General features: G+C 50.7%; 1 protein-coding gene across 1 annotated transcript in view; it reads right to left on the reverse strand.

Annotated features, from left to right (window-relative positions):
* Positions 1-26,757, reverse strand: part of MAD1L1 (mitotic arrest deficient 1 like 1) — a 922,608-nt gene that overhangs the window by 895,607 nt on the left and 244 nt on the right. The window contains exons 2-3 of the mRNA XM_075318107.1: positions 21,070-21,250; positions 7,097-7,237 (exon numbers count right to left, since the gene is read on the reverse strand). Coding sequence (XP_075174222.1) covers positions 7,097-7,237; positions 21,070-21,222 — 294 coding nt within the window. The 5' untranslated portion in view covers positions 21,223-21,250. The remainder of the gene's footprint in view (positions 1-7,096; positions 7,238-21,069; positions 21,251-26,757) is intronic.

Raw genomic sequence — 26,757 nt, forward strand, 5'->3', positions numbered from 1 at the left:
AGCTCCAATTGGGAGACCCAGACGATTGGGTGTATAGCTACTGCCTCCGGAGGCCACACAAAGTATTACACTAAAAAGTGTAAGGCCCCTCCCCTTCTGCATATACACCCCCCGTGGATCACGGGCTGCTTCAGTTTTAGTGCAAAAGCAAGAAGGAGGAAAGCCAATAACTGGTTAAACAATTCAATCCGAAGGAACATCGGAGAACCGAAACCATTCAGCATGAACAACATGTGTACCCGAACAACCAAAAAATCCCGAAGGAACAGGGGCGGGTGCTGGGTCTCCCAATTGGAGCTAGAAGAAAAGGAATTTACGGTAAGTAACAAAATTCCCTTCTTCTTCGGCGCTCCATTGGGAGACCCAGACGATTGGGACGTCCAAAAGCAGTCCCTGGGTGGGTAAATTAATACCTCAAGTTTGGACTGTAAAAACAGCCCTTCCCTACATGGAGGCAACTGCCGCCTGCAGGACTCTTCTACTTAGGCTGGCATCCGCCTAAGCGTAGGCATGCACCTGATAACGCTTGGTGAAGGTGTGCAGACTCGCCCAGGTAGCCGTCTGGCACACGTGCTGAGCCGTAGCCTGGTGCCGTAATGTCCAGGACGCACCCACGGCTCTGGTAGAATGGGCCTTCAGCCCTGATGGAACCGGAAGCCCAGCAGAACGGTAGGCTTCAAGAATTGGTTCCTTGATACATCGAGCCAGGGTGGATTTGGAAGCCTGCGACCCTTTGCGCTGACCAGCGACAAGTACCAAGGGTGCATCCGAGCGACGCAGGGGCGTCGTGCGGGAAATGTAGATTCCGAGCGCTCTCATCAGATCCAACAAATACAAATCCAATTCATATCGATGAACTGGATGAGGACAAAAGGAAGGTAAGGAGATATCCTGACTGAGATGAAAAGGGGGATACCACCTTAGGGAGAAACCCCGGAATCAGGCGCAGCACTACCTTGTCTTGGTGAAACACCAAGAAGGGAGCTTTGGATGACCGCGCTGCGAGCTCGGACACTCTCTGAAGAGACGTGACCGCTACCAAAAAGGCCACTTTCTGTGAAAGTCGAGAAAGTGAAACATCCCTCAGAGGCTCAAAGGGCGGCTCCTGGAGAGCAATTAGTACCCTGTGCAGATCCCATGGGTCTAACGGCCTCGTGTACGGAGGGACAATGTGACAAACCCCCTGCAGGAACGTGCGTACCTGAGGAAGTCGCCCTATGCGCTTCTGAAAGAATACAGACAGCGCTGGGACTCGTCCGTTAAGGGAGCCGAGCGACAAACCTTTTCCCAAACCAGATTGCAGGAAGGAAGGAAAAGTAGGCAATGCAAATGTCCAGGGAGACACTCCCTGAGCAGAGCCCTAAGATAAGAATATCTTCCACGTCTTGTGGTGGATCTCGGCAGACGTCGGCTTCCTAGCCCGTCTCATGGTGACCATGACGTCTTGAGATAATCCTGAAGACGCTAGGATCCAGGACTCAATGGCCACCAGTCAGGTTCAGGGCTGTAGAATTCAGATGGAAAAAACGGCCCTTGGGACAGTAAGTCTGGCCGGTCTGGTAGTGCCCACGGTTGGCCGACCGTGAGATGCCACAGATGCAGGTACCACGACCTCCTCGGCCAGTCTGGGGCGACGAGGATGGCGCGGCGGCAATCGGAGCTGATCTTGCGTAGCCCTCTGGGCAACAGTGTCAGAGGGAGAAACACATAGGGTAGCTGGAACTGCGACCAATCCTGAACTAAGGCGCCTGCCGCCAGAGCTCTTTGATCGTGAGACCGCGCCATGAAAATCGGGCCCTTGTTGTTGTGCCGAGACGCCATTAGGGCGACGTCCGGCCTCCCCCAGCGGCTACAGATTTCTTGAGACCCGTCCGGGTACAGAGACCATTCCCCTGCGTCCATGCCCTGGCGACTGAGGAAGTCTGCTTCCCAGTTTTCTACGCCCGGGATGTGAACTGCGGATATGGTGTATGCTCTGTCTTCCACCCACATCAGAATCCGCCGGACTTCCTGGGAGGCTTGCCGACTGCGTGTTCCGCCTTGGTGGTTGATGTATGCCACCGCTGCGAAGTCGTCCGACTGAATTCGGATCTGTTTGCCTTCCAGCCTCTGCTGGAAGGCTTGCAGGGCAAGATACCCTGCCCAGATTTCCAGAACATTGATCTGAAGGGTGGACTCCTCTGAAGAGAGTCCTTGCCCGTCTGAGAAAGGGGTACGTTCCTGTCTAGGGACGTTGACTTCCCATCCCATTGGCGAAGAATGTCCTATAGAAGTGGACGCAGATGAAACTGCGCGAAAAGGACTGCCTCTGCATGAGGCGTCTTAAGGGGTGTGACTGGCCTTGAAGGAGAGACTGCACCCCCGTCTGTAGTGAACGCTGTATGTCCAGCGGGAGCTGCACTATCGCTGAGAGAGTGTGAAGCTCCATGCCAAGATATGTCAGCGATTGGGTCGGTGTCAGATTTAACTTTGAAAAGTTTCTGATCCACCCGAAACTCTGGAGAGTCTCCAGCGCCACGTTCAGGCTGTGTCGGCATGCCTCTTGAGAGGGTGCCTTGACAAGTAGATCGTCCAAGTAAGGGATCACAGAGTGACCCTGAGAGTGCAGGACTACTCCCACTGCTGCCATGAACTTGGTGAAAAGCCGTGGGGCTGTCGCCAGACCGAAGGGCAGGGCTACGAACTGAAGATGCTCGTCTTCAATAACGAATCGTAGCCAACACCGGTGCTCTGGAGCAATCGGCACGTGGAGATAAGCATCCTGATGTCTATTGACGCTAGGAAATCTCCTTGAGATATGGAGGCAATGACGGAGCGGAGGGATTCCATCCGGAACCGCCTGGTTTTCACGTGCTTGTTGAGCAGGTTTAGGTCCAAAACGGAACGGAAGAGCCGTCGTTTTTTGGTACCACAACCAGATTGGAGTAAAAACCGTATCTTGTTCCTGAGGAAGAACAGGGATTACCACTCCTTCTGCCTGCAGAAGAGCATCGGCTCGGTCGGGAGGTGAGGAAGTTCTGAAAATCTAGTCGGAGGACGAGAACAGAACTCTATCCTGTACACGTGAGACAAAATGTCTCTCACCCACCGGTCTTTGACCTGTGGCAGCTAAATGTCGCCAAAGCGGGAGAGTCTGCCACCGACCGCGGATGCGGAGAGAGAGAGTTGAACGTCATGAGGAAACCGCCTTAGTAGCGGTTCCTCCGGCTGCCTTCCTTGGGCGTGATTGAGCCTGCCAGGAATCTGCGCCTCTCTGAGCCTTTTGAGTCCTTTTGGACGAGGACAATTGGGACCTGCCCGAGCCTGGGAAGGACCGAAAACTCGACTGTCCCTTCCTCTTGTTGTTTGATCTGGGCTGGTGTAAGGAAGAGTCCTTACCCTTGGACTGTTTAATGATTTCATCCAATCGCTCACCAACAGCCTGTCACCAGATAACGGCAAACTGGTTAAGCACTTTTTTGGAAGCAGAATCTGCTTTCCATTCCCTCAACCACAAGGCTCTGCGTAAAACCACGGAGTTGGCGGACGCCACTGACGTACGGCTCGTAGAGTGCAGGACAGCATTAATAGCGTAAGTCGCAATGCAGACATTGCGAGGTTAAGGACGCCATCTGCGGCACAGATGTACATGTGACAGTGTCCACGTGCGCAAGACCAGCTGAAAAAGCTTGGAATGCCCATACGGCTGCGAATGCCGGAGCAACCGACACGCCGATAGCTTCATAGACAGAATTCAACCAGAGGACCATCTGTCTGTCAATGGCATCTTTAAGTGAAGTCCCATCTTCCACTGCAACTATGGATCTAGCCGCAAGCCTGGAGATAGGGGAATCCACCTTTGGACACTGGGTCCAGCGCTTGACCACGTCAGGGAGAAAAAAGGATAACGTGTATCCTTAATACGATTGGAGAACGCTTATCTGGATAAGTGTGGTGTTTCCGGATTGCTTCTCTGAAGTCAGAGTGGCCAGAAAAGTACTCAATATACATTTGAGATACTGAAAAGGGATTTCTCCTGCTGTGAGGCTGAGTCCTCCACCGGAGGAGCTGAGGGAGAAATATCCAACATTCCCTTGATGGACGCTAAAAGATCATTCACTATGGCGTCACCATCCGGAGTATCCGGATTGAGAGCGGTCTCAGGAGCAGAGTCCTGATCAGCTACGTCTGCCTTATCATACAGAGAGTCCCGCTGGGACCCTAACCAGTGATGAAGCCGAGTGCCGCTCCCAGCGAGCTCGCTTAGGCTGTCTGGGACTGTCGTCCGTGTCAGAGCCTGCGCCCTGGGATGCATGGGACACCCCCGGAGCACTGATTTGTTCCAAATGAGGGCGTATCAACATTGCCCATGGTCCGTCTGGACTGCAAAGTCTCTAAGATGTTAGTCACAGTCACAGACCTATCAGCCGAAACTGCAACTCCGTCCCTGTCCCTGGACAGGGTTCACAGGTGGTTCCTTTAGCCACCTCTAGCAGAGACCCCGGCTGACCAAATGCTACGGGGGAGCATTGCACACAATGGGGACAGTGGAGCCTGCCGTGTGGAACAGTATCACGTGCAGTACAAGCAGCATAGAAAACCTGAGCCTTGGCACCCTTTCTTTTTTGCTGCTGTTGTCTAGCCATCTAGAAGCATATAGCCAAGAATAGCGACCGTACAGTGCAATGTATAGCATACAAGCAGAAAGTACAAATGAACACTTCAGCACATGCAGTACAAGCAGCATAGAAAGCCTGTGCCTTAGCACCCTTGCTTTTTTGCTGCTGTTGTCCAGCCATCTAGGAGTATATAGCCAAGAATAGCGACCGTACAGTGCAGTGTATAGCATACCAGCATAAAGTACAAATGAACACTTCAGCACATGCAATACAAGCAGCCTAGAAAGCCTGTGCCTTAGCACCCTTGCTTTTTGCTGCTGTAGTCTAGCCATCTAGGCATAAAGTACAAATGGCATTAGTGGGATCAGCACTTCAGGTGCTGCTTACCACCCGCCCAAAGGCGGGTGTGTGGTCGCCCGATCCTGTAACTGGTTGCCCAGAGCTTGTCTCCCTTCTCCAGCCCAGACTGCGTGCAGGAATGGCTGCCGGCGTCCTGTGAAGAGGGGCGGGCCCTGGGCGTGCCCCAGCCAAGAGCGGGAAACTGGCGTCCCACTGTGTCCAGTGAAGGGGGCTGGAGAATGCAAAGCAGACTCCAGCTCTCGGCGCTGACTTTCTGTACAGCGTCCCGCCCCTCCCCTGACTGGCAGGGCTGGGGGCGGGAACGAAGCGAAAACTAGGCCGCAAAGCCGGGGACTCGAGTAATAAGCGCGGCCGTCCTATGTGCACGGCCAGCGCGGAAGTCCCCGGCGCACCACAAGTCCCAGCCGCGCCACAGTGTAAAACACCCCGCAGCGGCCGGCGCGGCAGTTTCTAACACATAAATTCACTCAGCTAAGCTGCAGTGAATAATAGCACAAGCGCTCCGCGCTGTTACCCCCGGCGCACTAACACTCCCAGCAATGCTGGTGTGTGTGTGCGCGATGTGTACGGGGACACAGAGTACCTTAATGTAGCAGGGCCCTGTCCCTGACGATACCCAGCTCCATATCCAGCAGGATCTCCGGGTCTGTGGATGGAGCCCGGTCTCAGTGCCTGGAGACCGGTAAGATCCCACTTCACCCAGAGCCCCGAGGGGGGATGGGGAAGGAAAACAGCATGTGGGCTCCAGCCTCCGTACCCGCAATGGGTACCTCAACCTTAACAAACACCCGACAAAAGTGGGGTGAGACGGGAGCATGCTGGGGGCCCTAGTATGGGCCCTCTTTTCTTCCATCCGACATAGTCAGCAGCTGCTGCTGACTAAAACAGTGGAGCTATGCGTGGATGTCTGACCTCCTTCGCACAAAGCATAAAACTGAAGCAGCCCGTGATCCACGGGGGGTGTATATGCAGAAGGGGAGGGGCCTTACACTTTTTAGTGTAATACTTTGTGTGGCCTCCGGAGGCAGTAGCTATACACCCAATCGTCTGGGTCTCCCAATGGAGCGCCGAAGAAATATATATATATATATAATATATGTATAATATATGTATGTATGTATGTATGTATGTATGTATGTATGTATGTATGTATGTATGTATGTATGTATGTATGTGTATATATATATATATATATATATATATATATATATATATATATATATATATATATATATATATATATATATATATATATATAATCTCTCTCTCACTCTCTAGATCTCTCTCACTCTCTAGATCTCTCTCACTCTCTAGATCTCTCATATATAAGGTTGGACGGACATCTGACTGGGGTGATTTAGTGAATCCTGCTTTGAGCACGGGGTTGGACTAGATGACCCAGGAGGTCCAATCCAACTGTAATATTCTATGATATATAATATTTATTTTATTTTTTACATGGGAAGTCGGCCAATCCCACCACTGAAAGCAGCACACGATGGGACATTGTAGAGACAGAGGCAGATGCCATTGGATGGACCCGTGTCCTCTGTACATTTCTTGTATATTATGTGATTTTGCCATAGAATACCCCTTTAAAAGGGATATAGCCAAAATACTAAGTTAGCCCTTTTCCATAGGATAGGGAATCATTTTCTGATGGCTGTGGGCCTGACTGCTGGGACCCCAGCTCTGCAGAGAAACAAAAATTGTGCTTGCTTGGTCTCCCCTCTATTCATCGTCTCTCGGACTATAGGAGAAAGTCCAATTCAACCCCTGTATGGTTAATAAGCATTGATTTTAGGAAAAACTATTCTCTCTTAAACTACTAAAAAGGTTTCTGCTCAGAAAAATGTTCCCCAGACGAAAGAATTTGTAAGGCCGGAGTCACAATTGCGAATAACTGGCGCGAGTCTCACATCGCATCAGCCAGCACAACCTGCCGCCCTTTGGACAGGAGCGGGTCAGCTGCATGTATTTCTATGCAGTTGACCCGCTCCTGTCCGGAGAGCAGCAGGCCGTGCTGAGTGATGCAATGGGAGACTTGTGCCAGTGACTCGCAAGTAACACCACGGGGCAGTACTGGACACACAGAGAAGCCAAGGCTCAGACAGCGAGTTTCCCAGCAGATACTAAACCTCATAGTTCCTGGCATTGGTAGTGGCTTCTTTTTCCAGCTCGATACGGGCCCGCTTGTGGCTCAGATCCATCTGGATCTTCTCTCGCTCCACCTGAATAAGGTGCGATGTTGAGCGGATCTGTGCAGCTCTGTCCTCCAGCTGTAAGAGAAGAATGGAGAATCGATTATTTGTTTTTCATGTGAATTGCTTAATTACTGGGCTTATATCATTAACTCTGGGAATATTCTTTAACCCCATAATGCCCCATGATGATCTATAAGTTATGGAGTAGGTGGGACTGCGTGGGGAGCGCTCAGAAGCTGAGCTTGCCCTAAAAAGGGGAAGATGCCGGCTATGTTGCATATGCACAGCCGGCATCTACCTCTAACAGCAAAAAACAGAGCTGAGCTCCGATTACTGCATTTAACCATTTAGATACTGCTGTCATTCTCAGATAGAAGTATTTAAATGGAAAGGAAACATCAAATTTTTTAAATATATTATATTATATAATCTATCACACAGTGGAACCTCGGTTTACGAGAGTAACTTGGTGTGCGAGTATTTTGCTACTCGTGCAAAGCTTGCTGTAAAATTGTACCTCAGTTTACAAGCATGCTTTGCTGTACGAGCAAATACCGCACACACTTCCGGTTCCGTACTTTCACCGCGCTGACCTGCTCTTACAGTCCGCACAAACACGCACACACACACATATTATGCTCACCTTACCTTCCGCTCCATCTCCGACCTCCAGGTTCTTGTAGTTCGCCGCTACAGGCTGTGTATCAGGTAACCATCGCGATGAGGGAGGAGTTTCCGCTGTCAGCCGCTTCTCAAAGACAGCGCGCTGACCAATCAGCGGCAAGCGGCTCATGCCTTTGAGGTCATCGCTCTGTCAGCGGAAGCTCCGCGATCGTTACCCGATACACATCCTGTACCGGCGAACTACAAGAACCGGGACACCGGCGATGGAACGGAAGTTAAGGTAAGCATAATGAATGTGTGTGTGTGTGTGTGTGTGTTTGTACATGTGTGGAATGGCACAATAGGGGACCAGGATGGGACATTGAACAAATTGTGGAACGAATTGTCTGAGCTTGCATTATTTCCTATGGTAAATCTTGCTTTGCTAGACGAGTAACTTGGTTAACAAGCACAGTCCCAGAACGGATTGTTCTCGTAAACCAAGGTTCCACTGTATATATGTACGTACGTGTGTGTCTATGTATTATACACACACAATCATTTATATATAGACATATATAATTTAAAAATTTGGTGTTGCCGTAATTGCACTGACCTGGTGAATGAATGTTATCAGGTCTATTTTACCATACAATGAACACCTTAAAAAACAAAACCCACAGAAAACTAATGGTGACAATGTGTTTTCTTTCACCACTATATCCCACTTGTAGATTTTTTTTTTCCATAACAGTTTTCCAGTAAATAATACGGTAAAGGGAATGGTGTCAAAACTTAAACCTGTCCCTCAAAAAAAAAAAAAAAAAAAAAGAAGGGAATTTTGTTTCCTTACCGTAAATTCCTTTTCTTCTAGCTCCTATTGGGAGACCCAGACAATTGGGTGTATAGTTTCTGCCTCCGGAGGCCACACAAAGTATTACACTTTAAAAAGTGTAACCCCTCCCCTCTGCCTATACACCCTCCCGTGGATCACGGGCTCCTCTGTTTTGGTGCAAAAGCAGGAAGGAGAAAACCTATAAATTGGTCTAAGGTAAATTCAATCCGAAGGATGTTCGGAGAACTGAAAACCATGAACCAAAAGAACAATTCAACATGAACAACATGTGTACACAAAAGAACAACCAGCCCGAAGGGCACAGGGGCGGGTGCTGGGTCTCCCTATAGGAGCTAGAAGAAAAGGAATTTACGGTAAGTAAACAAAATTCCCTTCTTCTTTGTCGCTCCATTGGGAGACCCAGACAATTGGGACGTCCAAAAGCAGTCCATGGGTGGGTAAAAGAATACCTCAATAAAAAGAGCCGAAACGGCCCCCTCTTACAGGTGGGCCACCGCCGCCTGAAGGACTCGCCTACCTAGACTGGCGTCTGCCGAAGCATAGGTATGCACTTGATAGTGCTTCGTGAAAGTGTGCAGACTAGACCAGGTAGCTGCCTGACACACCTGCTGAGCCGTAGCCCGGTGCCGCAATGCCCAGGACGCACCCACGGCTCTGGTAGAATGGGCTTTCAGCCCTGAAGGAAGCGGAAGCCCAGAAGAACGGTAGACTTCGAGAATCGGTTCCTTGATCCACAGAGCCAAGGTTGACTTGGAAGCCTGCGAACCCTTACGCTGGCCAGCGACAAGGACAAAGAGCGCATCTGAACGACGCAGGGGCGCCGTGCGAGACACGTAGAGTCGGAGAGCTCTCACCAGGTCCAAAGAGTGCAAATCCTTTTCACATTGGTGAATTGGATTGGGGCAAAACGAAGGCAAGGAGATATCCTGATTGAGATGAAAAGGAGATACCACCTTAGGGAGAAAATCCGGGACCGGACGCAGAACCACCTTATCCTGGTGAAACACCAGGAAGGGGGCTTTGCATGACAGCGCTGCCAGCTCAGACACTCTCCGGAGTGATGTAACTGCCACTAGAAAGGCCACCTTCTGCGAAAGGCGTGATAAAGAGACATCTCGCAGTGGCTCGAAAGGTGGGTTCTGAAGAGCCGTTAGTACCCTGTTAAGATCCCAGGGTTCCAGCGGACGCTTGTAAGGTGGGACTATGTGGCAAACTCCCTGCAGGAACGTGCGGACCTGCGGAAGCCTGGCTAGGCGCTTTTGAAAAAATACGGAGAGCGCCGATACTTGGCCCTTGAGAGAGCCGAGTGACAAACTCTTGTCCATTCCGGATTGAAGGAATGAAAGAAAAGTGGGTAAGGCAAACGGCCATGGAAGAAAACCGTTATGAGAGCACCAGGATAAGAAGATTTGCCAAGACCTGTAATAGATCTTGGCGGACGTTGGCTTCCTGGCCTGTCTCATGGTGGCAATGACATCCTGAGATAACCCTGAGGACGCTAGGAGCCAGGACTCAATGGCCACACAGTCAGGTTGAGGGCCACGGAATTCAGATGGAAAAACGGGCCTTGAGACAGCAAGTCTGGGCGGTCTGGAAGCGCCCACGGTTGACCCCCGTGAGATGCCACAGATCCGGGTACCACGACCGCCTCGGCCAGTCTGGAGCGACGAGAATGGCGCGACGGCAGTCGGACCTGATCTTGCGTAACACTCGGGGCAGCATCGCCAGAGGAGGAAGCACATAAGGCAGTCGAAACTGCGACCGATCCTGAACTAACGCGTCCGCCGCCAGAGCTCTGTGATCCTGAGACCGTGCCATGAATGCCGGGACTTTGTTGTTGTGCCGTGACGCCATGAGATCGACGTCCGGCGTTCCCCAGCGGCGACAGATCTCTCGAAACACGTCTGGGTGAAGAGACCATTCCCCACATCCATGCCCTGACGACTGAGAAAATCTGCTTCCCAGTTTTCTACGCCCGGGATGTGAACTGCGGAGATGGTGGAAGCTGTGGCTTCCACCCACTGCAGAATCCGCCGGACTTCCTGGAAGGCTTGACGACTGCAAGTGCCGCCTTGGTGGTTGATGTATGTGACGGCAGTGGCGTTGTCCGACTGGATACGGATCTGCCTGCCCTCCAGCCACTGATGGAAAGCCAATAGGGCTAGATACACTGCCCTTATCTCCAGAACATTGATCTGAAGGGAAGACTATCGGAGTCCAGGTTCCCTGAGCCCTGTGGTGGAGAAAAACCGCTCCCCACCCTGACAGGCTCGTGTCCGTGGTGACCACAGCCCAGGTTGGGGGTAGGAAGGATTTTCCCTGCGACAGAGAGTTGGGAAGGAGCCACCACTGAAGTGACGTCTTGGTTGCAAGGGAAAGAGAGACGCTCCTGTCGAGGGAAGACGACCTCCTGTCCCATTTGCGGAGAATGTCCCATTGGAGTGGCCGCAGATGGAATTGCGCGAACGGCACTGCCTCCATTGCGGTCACCATCTTCCCCAGGAAGTGCATGAGGCGCCTTAAGGGGTGTGACTGACCCCGAAGAAGTGATTGCACCCCTGCCTGCAGAGAAAGCTGTTTGTCCCGCGGTAGCTTGATTACCGCTGACTGTGTATGAAACTCCATCCCAAGGTAAGTCAGTGATTGGGTCGGTGTCAACTTGGATTTCGGGAAGTTGATGATCCACCCGAACTGCTGGAGAGTCGCCAGAGCGACGGTAAGGCTGTGTTGACACGCCACCCGAGAAGGGGCCCTGACTAGGAGATCGTCTAAGTAGGGAATCACCGAGTGGCCCTGAGAGTGTAGGACCGCCACAACGAATGCCATGACTTTGGTGAAAACCTGTGGGGCTGTCGCCAAGCCGAAAGGCAATGCCACGAACTGAAGGTGTTCGTCCCCGATGGCGAAACGCAAGAAGCGTTGATGTTCTGGTGCGATCGGCACGTGGAGATAAGCATCCTTGATGTCGATCGATGCGAGGAAGTCTCCTTGTGACATTGAGGCGATGACCGAGCGGAGAGATTCCATCCGAAACCGTCTGGTTCTCACATGTCTGTTGAGTAGTTTGAGGTCCAGAACGGGACGGAATGATCCGTCCTTTTTTGGCACCACGAACAAGTTGGAGTAAAAGCCGCGACCACGTTCCTGAAGGGGAACGGGGATCACAACTCCTTCTGTCTTCAGAGCGTCCACTGCCTGAAAAAGTGCATCGGCCTGAGCGGGGGGCGGGGAGGTTCTGAAGAAACGAGCCGCAGGACGAGAGCTGAACTCTATCCTGTAACCGTGAGACAGAATGTCTCTCACCCATCGGTTTTGAACATGTGGCCACCAGGCGTCTCCAAAGCGGGAGACCCTGCCACCGACCGAGGATGCGGCTAGGGGATGCCGAGAGTCAGGAGGAGGCCGCCTTGGAGGCAGTGCCTCCTGCGGCCTTTTGGGGGCGTGACTTGGACCGCCACGCATAGTAGTTCCTCTGGCCTTTCTCCGGCCTGCTGGACGAGGAGGATTGGGGTTTGGCGGAGGGACGAAAGGACCGAAACCTCGATTGTATTTTCCGTTGCTGAGGTCTCTTAGGTTTGGACTGGGGTAAGGAGGAGTCCTTTCCCTTGGATTCCTTAATAATCTCATCCAATCGTTCGCCAAACAAGCGGTCGCCAGAAAACGGCAAACCGGTTAAGAACCTCTTGGAGGCCGAGTCTGCCTTCCATTCGCGCAGCCACATGGCCCTGCGGACTGCCACAGAGTTAGCGGATGCCACAGCTGTACGGCTAACAGAGTCTAGGACTGCGTTCATGGCGTAGGAAGAAAAAGCTGACGCTTGAGAAGTCAAAGACGCAACTTGCGGAGCAGAATTGCGTGTGACAGCATTAATCTCAGCCAAACAAGCTGAGATAGCTTGGAGTGCCCACACGGCTGCAAAGGCCGGGGCAAAAGACGAGCCTGTGGCCTCAAAGATGGACTTCACGAGGAGCTCTATCTGCCTGTCAGTGGCATCCTTTAGCGATGAGCCATCTGCAACTGATACCACGGATCTAGCCGCCAATCTAGAGACTGGAGGATCCACCTTGGGACATTGAGCCCAACCCTTAACGACTTCAGAGGGGAAGGGGTAACGCGTGTCAGTGAGGCGCTTAGTAAAGCGCTTGTCCGGAACCGCTCTGGGCTTCTGGACAGCGTCTCTGAAGTTAGAGTGATCGAAAAACGCACTACGTGTACGTTTGGGGAACCTAAACTGGTGTTTCTCCTGCTGAGACGCAGACTCCTCTACAGGAGGAGGCGGGGGAGAGAGATCCAACACCTGGTTGATGGACGAGATAAGATCATTCACTAAGGCGTCCCCTTCAGGTGTATCAAGGTTAAGGACGACGTCAGGGTCAGAGCCCTGAGCTGCGACGTCCGCCTCGTCCTCCAGAGAGTCCTCAAGCTGGGAACCCGAGCAGCGTGAAGAAGTCGGGGAAGATTCCCAGCGACCCTGCTTAGCCTGTCTGGGATTGTGACTGAATAGGATAACTGAAGTGAGCACTAATATATATATTTTTATTTATATATTGATGTGCAGCCTTATCAGTATATAGTATGTAATTTTTGGCTTGCACTCATAATATATATATTAGTGCTCACTTCAGTTATCCTATTCAGTTATATGTAGTTTTTTTCTGAATGTGAACACAGCTCCGCCCCTTTCGGCCATGTTTTTTCCATCTCCTATATAAGAAAGTCCTTAGTTACCCCTCTCCACCCATAGCAGTTTTTAATTGCAATGAGATGACACACAGTTAGGGTCACAGAGCTAGGGACCCCAATATAGAGATATGCCTTGACGAGGCCTTGGGGCTCAGTTACATTGATCAATGCGATTGCTAAATATCTCCTTTTTCCTAATATTCATGGCAGGTATGCAATTCATTATTCACATGTTCAAATTAGCAAGTAGCATTTTTCATTGTATATTCCAATATTTGTCCATATGCTTGAGGCATTATACTATTATCTAAGTTTGATGTGCAGCCTTGTCTGGGATTGTGGTCCAGGCAGGAGTCCTCCACGTGAGACCTAGGGCCCAACCTGGGAGCGCGCTGCGGCGCGGACCGAGAGGGGCCTGGAGGCGACGATCCAACAGGGGCCGGGGCCTGTGTAAGGACCGGTCTGGACTGCAAAGCTTCTAGCAGCTTGGCAGACCATTTGTCCATAGACTGAGCCATGGATTGTGAAAGTGACTCAGTTTCTCAGCAAAAGAGGCGAACTCTGTCCCTGCCGCCTGGACAGGGGGAGCAGGGGGGGTCTACATGAGCCGAGGGGCCCACTAGTGACCGAGGCTCCGGCTGAGCAAGCAAAACAGGGGTCGAGCATTGCTCACAGTGAGGGTAGGTGGAACCCGCAGGTAACATAGCCGCACAAGAGGTACAGGTCGCAAAATAACCCTGTGCCTTGGCACCCTTGCTCCTTGTGGACGACATGCTGTTGTCTCCTAGGAGAATGATCACTGAGGGTATATGGGCAATAAAGGGTATACAGCCCGACCGAACAGAATATATATATAAATACGTATCTATTCCGGCACCCTAGGGGGACCAGCACCGGGTGACCGGTGTGGCTTACCGACCGCTAACAAGCGGAGTGTGTGTGTCCTCCAGATTCCCTGCCTTAGGTCCCCCGGAGCTGCAGAGCTCTTCACTGAGAATCCTCCACCGGCAGAATGCCAAAAAATGGCTGCCGGAGCTCTCAGGGGAGGAGTGGAGCCGTGGGCGGCGCCAGGAAAGTGCGGGAATCTGGGGTCCCCACAGTGATCAGTGAGTGGGGAGGAAACATGCAGGATGCTCCAGCCCTCACATCCGACGTCAGGTCGGCAGTCCCGCCCTTACCCCTGAAAGGCAGGCCCGGGGGCGGGATTTTTGCGACTAGGCCGCGATGAAGCCGGGGACTAAATTTGAGACCGCACCCGACAAGCAGGCACGGTCGGCGCGGAAGTCCGCCGGCCTTCTCAATTCAGCAGCTGCCGCAGCGTCCGGGAAGAAGGTGCGCTCCTGCACAGTCCCCAATGGGGACACAGAGTACCTTTGAGAAGCAGGGCCCGGTCCCTGAGGTTGAATAGACTCCGGTCCGGCAGATTCCCACAGGGGCTGCGGAGGGAGCACGGTCCCAGTGAATGGATGACCACTCAGGATCCCACTTCTCCCAGAGCCGCTAAGGGATGGTGAAGGAGACGGCATGAGGCTCCGGCCTTTGTACCCGCAATGGGTACCTCAACCTTAACAACACCGCCGACATAGTGGGGTGAGAAGGGAACATGCCGGGGGCCCCGTGGGAGCCCTCTTTTCTTCCAACCGACATAACTAATATGAGAATGCATGAGTGGATGTGTGCCTCCTTCCACACAAAGCATAAAACTGAGGAGCCCGTGATCCACGGGAGGGTGTATAGGCAGAGGGGAGGGGTTACACTTTTTAAAGTGTAATACTTTGTGTGGCCTCCGGAGGCAGAAGCTATACACCCAATTGTCTGGGTCTCCCAATGGAGCGACAAAGAAATCCTCATATGGCTAGGTTGATGGGGGAAAAAAAAAAAAAAAAAAAACTAAAGCTAAAAGCTGAAGAATTGTCCAGTCCACAAGAGGTTATTTCAAGCATGTCAAAGTACAGAAATGCATTAAAGGATTTTCCAGGACTCGGATACAAGTTGAGAATTGGTCCTCAAAAAATCCCCAAAAACTGACCTGTGAGAAGGCACAGTGATTGTAATGGGTCCATTCACAAGAGATATGAATAACACAGATACCCCCCAAAAAATGATGCGTGAAAGATCACTTGGTCTGTATTATATCTTTTTGGCCATGTTCACACACTGCATCTTTTAGGCTATGTGCGCACTAGAAAAAGGATTATTCTCAAGAAATTTCTTAAGAAAAACGTAAAAAAACTGCACCAATAACGCACCGAATAACGCATGCGTTTTTACTGCGTTTTTTTGTAGGTTGGTCCCTGCGTTTTTTAATGCTTTAACAGCAATAAATAATACAGATAATAGATAATCGATAGATAGATAATAATAATAATAATAATAATCTTTATTTCTATAGCGCCAACATATTCCGTAGCGCTTTACAATTCAGGAGAATCATATACAAACAAGTAACAGTTATAGAAATACAATATTTAGAGGGGAAAAAAATACAACCCTGCTCGTGAGAGCTTACAATCTACAATGAGATGGGGGGAGAGGCAAGGTTCAAGTGCTTATTTACAATGACAATCCAACCATCTCACGGAAATGGGGCTGGATAATGGTTTCCTGGACCAGTGGGCCCGAGCCTTGAGATGCCTTTGGGTGCCATGGAGTTTGATGTGGAGCTATGTTGTGAGAGGTTGTAGAGGGACTATGTGAATCGAATCTGATTAGGGAGTGTGATAGGCCGCCCTAAAAAGATGCGTCTTTAGGGTGCGTCTGAAGCTGAGTAAGTTGTGATTTGTCCTAACTTCTTGGGGTAGAGCGTTCCAGAGGGTTGGTGCAGCTCGGAAGAAGTCTTGGATCCGGGAGTGGGAGGTTCGAATTAGTGTGGATGTTAGTCGAAAGTCGCTTGCAGAGCGTAGAGAACGGGTGGACTGATAGACAGAGAGGAGGGTGGAGATGTAGGGGGGTGCTGCACTGTGGAGAGCTTTGTGGGCGAGAACAAGCAGTTTGAATTGGATCCTATGATATATGGGCAGCCAGTGCAATGACTGGCACAGAGCAGAGGCATCCGAGTAGCGGTTAGCCAGATAGGTGACCCTGGCTGCTGCATTAAGGATTGACTGTAGAGGAGAGAGTCTAGTTAGGGGGAGACCAATTAATAGAGAGTTACAGTAGTCCAAGCGAGAGTGGATCAGGGCCACGGTGAGGGTTTTTGTCGTTTCCATTGTGAGAAAGGGGCGGATTCTAGAGATGTTCTTGAGGTGCAAGCGGCAGGTGCGGGCAAGAGATTGTATGTGGGAGGTGAAGGAGATATCAGTGTCAAGTATAACCCGCAGGCAGCGGGCTTGCGGCCTAGGACTTATCGTTGTGCCACACACAGAGAGGGAGATGTCAGGTTGAGGAAAGTTGGAAGATGGAGGGAAAAGAAGAAGTTCAGTTTTGGAAAGGTTAAGTTTCAGATAGAGAGCAGACATGACATTGCAAACTGCAGTCAGGCAGTCACTGGTGTTCTGTAGTACAGCGGGGGTGAGCTCAGGGGAGGAGGTGTATAGCTGTGTGTCATCAGCATAAAGATGGTACTGAAAGCCAAATCTGCTGATGGTCTGACCAATTGGGGCAGTGTAGAGGGAGAAAAGAAGAGGGCCAAGGACTGAACCTTGAGGGACCCCAACAGTGAGAGGAAGAGGAGAAGATGTGGAGCCAGCAAATGATACACTGAATGAGCGGCCAGAAAGATAGGAAGAGAACCAGGAAAGAACAGTGTCCTTTAGGCCGATAGAGTGGAGCATAGAGAGAAGGAGATGGTGGTCAACAGTGTCAAAGGCAGCAGAAAGGTCAAGAAGAATAAGCAGAGAGTGGTCACCGTTACGTTTTGCTGTCAATAGGTCATTGGTCACTTTGACAAGGGCAGTTTCTGTTGAGTGTAAAGGGCGGAAGCCAGACTGTAAAGGATCTAGAAGAGAGTGAGAGGAGAGGTAGCGGGTGAGACGAGAGTAGACCAGGCGCTCCAAGAGTTTAGAGATGAAGGAGAGATTGGAGACTGGTCTGTAGTTGCTTGTGCAGGACGGATCAAGAGAAGGTTTTTTTAATAATGGAGTAATGATAGAGTGTTTGAGGGAGGAGGGGAAGATACCCGAAGAGAGAGAGAGATTGAAGATTTTAGTTAGGTGAGTGGCGACAACCGGAGAGAGGGACTGGAGTAGAGGTGTGGGGAAGGGATCAGTAGGGCAAGTTGTAGGACGAGAGGAGGATAGGAGCCTGGAGACTTCCTCCTCTGTGACTGGGTCAAATGTGGAAAGTGAGCTGGATGGAATATGGGGAGGGATGGGATTCACAGGGCTTGGTGGCTGGGAGCTGATCTCTTGGCGGATGTTTTCTATTTTCTCTGTGAAATACGAGGCCAGGTCATCAGCATGAAGGGCTGTGACAGGGGTCTGTACTTTGGGACTGAGGAGGGAGTGAAAGGTGTCAAAGAGTTTTTTTGGATTGTTGGCAAGTGAGGAAACAAGGTTGGTGAAGTAGGTCTGTTTGGCGAGGTGAAGGGAATAGTTATAGGTCCTTAACATGAACTTGTAGTGGATGAAGTTTTCTGGTGTGCGGGTTTTCCTCCATAGGCGTTCGGCGCTCCTGGAGCATCGCTGGAGAAATCGAGTTTGTGATGTGAGCCAGGGCTGTTTTACTCTGTGTTTGGTCTTTCTGAGGGTGAGGGGCGCTACTTGGTCTAGCGTAGTCCTGAGTGTGTCATTGTAGTGCTTTACAGCCAGATCAGGACAGGAGAGTGAGGATATAGGGGACAGTGATGTGTGTAAAGAGTCTGAAAGTGTCTGAGAATCAATGGCCTGTAGGTTTCTGAATGTGTGATTGGTGGGAGTGTGCTGGGGCGGACGAGGGTTTGTGAGCTTGAAGGAGAGGATGTTGTGGTCAGAGAGGGGAAGAGGTGAGTTGTCAAAGTCAGAGATTGAGCAGAGGCGGATAAAGACCAGGTCAAGGGTGTTACCATCTTCATGTGTCTCAGAGGATGAGAGCTGTGAGAGGCCAAGGGAGGTGGTGAGAGATAGAAGCTGGGATGCAGAAGGGGAGGAGGGGCTGTTCATGGGGATGTTAAAGTCTCCTAGGATCAGGGTTGGTAACTCTGAGGACATGAAGTGTGACAGCCAGGCTGAAAAGTGGTCAAGGAACTGGGTGGGTGAGCCTGGTGGACGGTATATGACAGCTACTCTGAGGGAGAGGGGATGGAAGAGCCTGATGGTGTGGACCTCAAAGGATGGGAATGAGAGTGATGGAGCTGGGGGGGATGACCTGGAAAGTGCACTGTGGGGACAGTAGTAAGCCGACTCCACCACCATGTCTGTTTCCAGGTCTTGGTGAATGGGAAAAGTGTAAACCACCATGAGAGATGGCAGCAGGGGAAGTAGTATCAGAATCCTGAATCCAGGTTTCAGTTAGGCCTAGTAAGTTAAGAGAGTTATTGAGAAAGAGGTTGTGGATGTAAGGAAGCTTGTTACATACGGACCGTGGATTCCATAGAGCACAATTAAAAGAGGGAAGCGAGGGTGTACAGGGAATGTTAATAATATTATCAGGGTTTCTATGGGAGGTGGGGGAGGGGGTAAAGTTAGCCTGGGGTGGACCGGGATTAGGAGAGATATCACCTGAAAGAAGTAGGAGTAGAAGGAGAAAGGTCAGATGGTTTTTGGACTTGTGGCATGGCTTTTTTTGGAAGTCCCTGGAGCTTGATTGAGTCAGATTATTAAGATAGGTGAAAAGAGCCTGGGAGCTGTACATAGGAGAGGGGAGGAGAGAGGGGCTGATGTGGATGAGTGGTGATGGAGGGGGGACAGGGCGGTGAAAGTGAACAGAAAAAGCACATAGGATGATAGAGAGTGAGATAATAGTTAAGGTTAAAACAGATGGCGTCAAAGAGTAATTTACCTGCAGACTCCTGCCCTGACTAACTGCCATTGAGGTAACTGCCCAGCACTTCGCAATGATGGCACTTAGCAAGAGATGGCATGCATGCAACACCCCGCATGCATGCACCCCTTAAGAAAGACACAAATATATAGGGCTGACTAGAGGGGTAGGTGAGGGGGATTATGGGAGCTCAGCTTGTTAAGGGAAATCAACAAATGCTGATCACACCAGGGGATGATTAAGGAATCAAAGGGAACAGGACATTTGACACCCACCCGGACTTCCAGTCTACACAGATGGATAGACAGATAATGGATAGATAGAAAGATGGACAGATGAATAGATATATAGATGAATAAATAGATACATGGATAGATAGATGAATAGCTAGATTGATAGATAAATAGATAATGGATAGATAGATGGCTAGATGAATAGATATATTGATAGATAGATAGATGGATAGATAATCAATAGATAGAGGACAGATCAATCAAGCAATAGAGTCCCTGTATGGTGTTTATTCACTTTACTTACGGGTTAATCATGGAAGCTGTCTCATAGATGCTGCCATGATTAAGCTTGGCCTTAGTGGCAGCGATGCGCTGCCATTAACTCGTTATTACCCTAATTGCCACTGCATCACGGCAATCTGGAAGAGTCGGTAACACGCTGGGACTGTCACATAATGGATGCGACATTCTCGGGGCAGCGGCGGGCTGATATTCTCGGCTGCGGGAGGGGGTGGGCATTAACCATGGCCCTCGCCCTCCCCAGCCTGAGAATACCGGGCCGCCGCCATGTGTTTACATTGGCTGGACGGTAAAAATAAGGCGGAGCCTACGTTTTTTTTTCCGTTTTTTATTTTTAACATGAACATTTGATTTCTATGTGTATTCTATATGTCTGTGTGAGTGTGATCTGTGTGTGTGTATTCTATATGTCTGTGTGTTTGTGATCTGTGTGGGTTTACTCTCTGCTCTATATGTCTGTGTGTGAGTGTGATTTGTGTGTGTGTATTCTACATGTCTGTGTGAGTGTGATCTGTGTGTGTGTATTCTATTTGTCTGTGTCTGTGATGTGTGTGTGTGTGTTTACTCTCTGCTCAGCTTCTTCTTCCTGTCATAATGACATCACTTACCTGCAAAACGCAGGCAGCGATGAACATTATGTCGTGAAAAAACGCGGGAATAACGCAGGAAAACGCAATGAAACGCACATATTTTGCTACCTGCGTTATTCCCTGCATGATTTCATGATTACATTACAGTCAATGGAGTGACTAACGCAGGTACCTGGAGAAAAGAAGTGACATGCTCATTCTTTTTCTCAAGAAAATCTACTGAAAGAATTTTCTTGAAAAAAAAAAAAAATTGCAGTGTGCGCACAGCTAACTTTTTTTTTTCCATAGGTTTTGCTGGGGAATGTCTGCAGAAAAGTACAACCATTTTCTCAAAAGATTTCCGCTGCAAAAACACACAAAAAACGCATTGTGCGCACAGGGTGCGTTTTGAGGTCACAAAGATGCACCAAAATGCATGAATTCCTTCCCCCAAGATTTCTATTTTGCTGTCCACACTGGGCATCTTTTTCTGTCTGCGTTTGTGAAGATGCAGCATGTCAATTCTTTTTGCGTTTTTTTCCAGCGTTTTTCAGCCCTTCCAGTCAATAGATTTGACTTAAAAACGCAGTCGACAAAATGCAGTAAAAACGCGTCAAAAACGCATACTTTTTTGATGCATTTTTGCAGCGGGGCCAAAACGCTGCATCTTTGTGGTTAAGAAAAGATGCAGTGTGTGAACATAGCCTTTGTTTTTTTTAAAACTCAGAAGGAAAACAGCATCAAATTAAGTGCCATGATATTTACCAGAAATCTCTGATGAAACTGCATCTGTAGCGAGGCTCCGGTGGAGTCGGAGGTGTTGGCGCTGGGGGGAGCATTGTCAAACGGCTGAGAGAGGAACTTATTAAAAGACCGGAGAGTGGAGATGACGGTCGTGTTATCTTCCATTTCATCCATCTTGACGGTTTCCAATAATACCTACAACCTGGGAAAATAAATACATTTATATTTGTTAATTATAGTTCTTCATTAAAGGGAACCAAACCTCAGCATTTTCCTATATAAGGTGCAGCCAGTGCAGTGCTGGCACTATCAGGCACATTGTGTACATACCATCAGGGGGCAGCTCGGGTGTTTATAAAGTGGGATTTCACAGCCTAAAGTTTGAAAATTCATGCACTTTTTGATTGACGTGTGCACCTCGCTGCTAATGTCCGGGTGGGTTATGCACGTGTTCCCCGCCCCCCCCCCCCGCCGCCTGTTCCTCCCTCTCACTGGCCGTATGTAAATTTCTAATCTTCAGTTACATGGCGTCAGAGTTAGCGCCTGCACATAGCGCTTATCTCCGGCACCGTATTTATGAAGCCCACAGTATTATGGTGCATGAGAGGGCGGCGCATGCGCCCTCGCTTATTCAGATCTGTTGTGACTGCGGGAGCGCGCGTGGTCACAACACGACTGGAGAACAGCTGATCTTACCGATTAGCTGCAGCAGATGATATCGTAGGAGACGTCTGCTGCAGCTAATCAGGGTAAGATCAGCTGTTCTCCAGTCCTGATGTGACACCGCGCGCGCTCCCGCAGTCACAACAGATCCGAAGAAGCGAGGGCGCATGCGCCGCGCTCTCATGCACCATAATACTGTGGCTTCAGAAACATGGTGCAGGAGATAAGCGTTATGCGCAGGCGCTAACTGAAGATTAGAAATTTACAAACGGCCAGAGGGAGGGAAGAACAGGCGGCGGGGGGGGGGGGGGGGGGTCGGGGATACACGTGCATAACCCGCCCGGACATTAGCAGCGAGGTGCACACGTCAATCAAAAAGTGCATGAATTTTCAAACTTTATAAAGTTGAATTTCACAGCCTAAACACCCGAGCTGCACCCTCAGGCTATGTGCCCACGCTGCGGAAAATGCGCGGATTTTTTCGCGGATTTCTCGCGGAAAAGCCGCGGATTTCCCGAAAATCTGCAGCACAGCTACTCCCCAGCCATTTCTATGGCATTTTGGAAATGCTGTGTCCACGCTGCGGATTTTTCCGCAGCGGAAATCGTGCGGATTTTCGTCCGGAAAAATCTGTAACGTCAATTATCGTTGCGGATTTTCATCCGGATTTTGGCTTTAAAATTGGGAAAAAAACAAAAAAACTCCGCACCAAAATCCGCGGCAATTCCGCACCTTTGAAAAGGTGCGGATTTTGCGGGAAAGCTGCGGATTTTGATGCAGAAAAATCCGCAGCTACATTCTCCCGTGGACACATAGGCTCATGGTATGTACACACTGTGCCTGATAGTGCCAGCACTGCACTGGCTGCACCTTATATAGGGAAAATGCTGATGTTTGGTTCCCTTTAAATTACAGAAATAGAAGTACACAGAGTCTTTATGTCATTTTTTTTGTGGAAATTGAGCAGAAACTCCAAGTTTTTGAATGAATTTTGGGTTTCTAAAGAGGATTGAAGAGTTTCTGCTCACCTGCTAACTAGAAAAACCCAACAATCATCTTGATACCTCAGTTTTTGAGCACTAAAATAAGCTCCCAATGTCAGATGGGTGGGGAACGACGTGGATCGGCTGAGGTTTTTCTATGGCGGCTCCATGGCAGCTTATTATACCATGGAGCCCTGCGCTACAACAAAGCTTTAAAGTATATTAAGCATCCTACATTGCTGGAGTGGGGGCCCAAAAGCTATGACCCCACTGATCCTAAGAATGGCGCACTGCAGAAACCAGGTCAATTATACGCACCTCCGCTCCATTCATTCTCTATGGGTCTGCTGGAGATTGCAATAGCAACGTGTACGTATCGGGCTGACCATGACTTTCTAGTCTGGACGTACAGAGAAATATGTAGCAATAGAGAAACAAAAAAGATCGAGCATCCAAATCCCATATAATAAAGGCTTTATTCCATGATCCAAACTAGTAAAGACACACAAGGCTCAGCGCCTACACGTTTGATGTTTAGCAGCCCTTGGTCACACCATAATACGGGTGCAATCTCATGTGAAAGTTGACACTAACTAAGGCCTCCTTCACACGTCCATGCTAAATACGAACATTCTGCACGGTCCGTGGTGAAGGTATGTATGTGTGTCCATGTGTGTTTTCCGTGTGCTATCTATATGACATCCGGATAGCACACGGAGTGTATACTTACTTGTCTTCAGCACTGCGGTTACTTCCGGGTCTGCGGTGAGTGCAGTGAATAATCATGCGCATAATGAGCGGGCCAGGAAATAACAGCAGCACTGGAGACAGGTAAGTATAACAATTCTTTATTTTTATGTCACCCGTGTATTCTCCGATACGTGTCACATTGATGTCACACGGATCACAGTGCGCGGTCGTGTGACACCCATGCTGTTGGCAGAAAATGGACAGGTCACCGTTTGCAACACATAGTCCATGTTGTCAAAACACACACGTGTGCACAGACCTATTTAGTTTAATGGGTCTACATGTGTCCATATTTCCGGTACGTGTGACAAAGGACATCACACATACTGGAGACACGGATGCGTGAAGGAGGCCTTGTTTTTAATCTGGACAAGCGGCAAACACAGCGCACAGATGACGGATATGACAACAAATGATATGCGGGCTGGGTCCACAATATTACGCACGGAAGGAAACACCGAGCCCCCCGCCGACTAAGCTGATCACGCTCACTAACTTCCAGTCCCCGATACTGCAAGAATACAGAACATGGTTTATTTTTTTGATACAATACATCCAGGGTTTGCATTCAAGAATTCTCTCGTTTCACCCCAAGAGCTCACACTCTGGACTACAATGAGGGCAGAAGCGCCTCACCCCAAGAGCTCACACTCTGGACTACAATGAGGGCAGAAGCGCCTCACTCCAAGAGCTCACACTCTGGGCTACAATGAGGGCAGAAGCGCCTCAGCCCAAGAGCTCACACTCTGGGCTACAATGAGGGCAGAAGCGCCTCAGCCCAAGAGCTCACACTCTGGGCTACAATGAGGGCAGAAGCGCCTCAGCCCAAGAGCTCACACTCTGGGCTACAATGAGGGCAGAAGCGCCTCAGCCCAAGAGCTCACACTCTGGGCTACAATGAGGGCAGAAGCTCCTCAGCCCAAGAGCTCACACTCTGGGCTACAATGAGGGCAGAAGCTCCTCAGCCCAAGAGCTCACACTCTGGGCTACAATGAGGGCAGAAGCTCCTCAGCCCAAGAGCTCACACTCTGGGCTACAATGAGGGCAGAAGCTCCTCAGCCCAAGAGCTCACACTCTGGGCTACAATGAGGGCAGAAGCTCCTCAGCCCAAGAGCTCACACTCTGGGCTACAATGAGGGCAGAAGCGCCTCACCCCAAGAGCTCACACTCTGGGCTACAATGAGGGCAGAAGCGCCTCACCCCAAGAGCTCACACTCTGGGCTACAATGAGGGCAGAAGCTCCTCAGCCCAAGAGCTCACACTCTGGGCTACAATGAGGGCAGAAGCGCCTCAGCCCAAGAGCTCACACTCTGGGCTACAATGAGGGCAGAAGCGCCTCACCCCAACAGCTCACACTCTGGGCTACAATGAGGGCAGAAGCTCCTCACCCCAACAGCTCACACTCTGGGCTACAATGAGGGCAGAAGCTCCTCAGCCCAAGAGCTCACACTCTGGGCTACAATGAGGGCAGAAGCTCCTCAGCCCAAGAGCTCACACTCTGGGCTACAATGAGGGCAGAAGCTCCTCAGCCCAAGAGCTCACACTCTGGGCTACAATGAGGGCAGAAGCTCCTCAGCCCAAGAGCTCACACTCTGGGCTACAATGAGGGCAGAAGCTCCTCAGCCCAAGAGCTCACACTCTGGGCTACAATGAGGGCAGAAGCTCCTCAGCCCAAGAACTCACACTCTGGGCTACAATGAGGGCAGAAGCGCCTCACCCCAAGAGCTCACACTCTGGGCTACAATGAGGGCAGAAGCTCCTCAGCCCAAGAGCTCACACTCTGGGCTACAATGAGGGCAGAAGCGCCTCAGCCCAAGAGCTCACACTCTGGGCTACAATGAGGGCAGAAGCGCCTCAGCCCAAGAGCTCACACTCTGGGCTACAATGAGGGCAGAAGCTCCTCAGCCCAAGAGCTCACACTCTGGGCTACAATGAGGGCAGAAGCGCCTCACCCCAACAGCTCACACTCTGGGCTACAATGAGGGCAGAAGCTCCTCAGCCCAAGAGCTCACACTCTGGGCTACAATGAGGGCAGAAGCTCCTCAGCCCAAGAGCTCACACTCTGGGCTACAATGAGGGCAGAAGCTCCTCAGCCCAAGAGCTCACACTCTGGGCTACAATGAGGGCAGAAGCTCCTCAGCCCAAGAGCTCACACTCTGGGCTACAATGAGGGCAGGAGCTCCTCAGCCCAAGAGCTCACACTCTGGGCTACAATGAGGGCAGAAGCTCCTCACCCCAAGAGCTCACACTCTGGGCTACAATGAGGGCAGAAGCGCCTCACCCCAACAGCTCACACTCTGGGCTACAATGAGGGCAGAAGCTCCTCACCCCAAGAGCTCACACTCTGGGCTACAATGAGGGCAGAAGCTCCTCACCCCAAGAGCTCACACTCTGGGCTACAATGAGGGCAGAAGCTCCTCACCCCAAGAGCTCACACTCTGGGCTACAATGAGGGCAGAAGCTCCTCACACCAAGAGCTCACACTCTGGGCTACAATGAGGGCAGCAGCGCTTTTCACCCCAAGAGCTCACACTCTGGGCTACAATGAGGGCAGAAGCGCCTCACCCCAAGAGCTCACACTCTGGGCTACAATGAGGGCAGAAGCTCCTCACCCCAAGAGCTCACACTCTGGGCTACAATGAGGGCAGCAGCTCCTCACCCCAAGAGCTCACACTCTGGGCTACAATGAGGGCAGCAGCTCCTCACCCCAAGAGCTCACACTCTGGGCTACAATGAGGGCAGCAGCTCCTCACCCCAAGAGCTCACAATCTGGGCTACAATGAGGGCAGCAGCTCCTCACCCCAAGAGCTCACACTCTGGGCTACAATGAGGGCAGCAGCTCCTCACCCCAAGAGCTCACACTCTGGGCTACAATGAGGGCAGCAGCTCCTCACCCCAAGAGCTCACACTGGGCTACAATGAGGGCAGAAGCGCCTCACACCAAGAGCTCACACTCTGGGCTACAATGAGGGCAGAAGCTCCTCACCCCAAGAGCTCACACTCTGGGCTACAATGAGGGCAGCAGCTCCTCACCCCAAGAGCTCACACTCTGGGCTACAATGAGGGCAGCAGCTCCTCACCCCAAGAGCTCACACTCTGGGCTACAATGAGGGCAGCAGCTCCTCACCCCAAGAGCTCACACTCTGGGCTACAATGAGGGCAGCAGCTCCTCAGCCCAAGAGCTCACACTCTGGGCTACAATGAGTGCAGCAGCGCTTCTCACCCCAAGAGCTCACTCTGGACAATGAAGGTCTACAGTGACAACCAGCGTAACAGAACACGTGACAAAGCTGGGACACTACAAGTGCCTGCC

This window comes from Anomaloglossus baeobatrachus, chromosome 7 (genome assembly GCF_048569485.1).
Source record: "Anomaloglossus baeobatrachus isolate aAnoBae1 chromosome 7, aAnoBae1.hap1, whole genome shotgun sequence".
Classification (NCBI taxonomy): Eukaryota; Metazoa; Chordata; class Amphibia; order Anura; family Aromobatidae; genus Anomaloglossus; species Anomaloglossus baeobatrachus.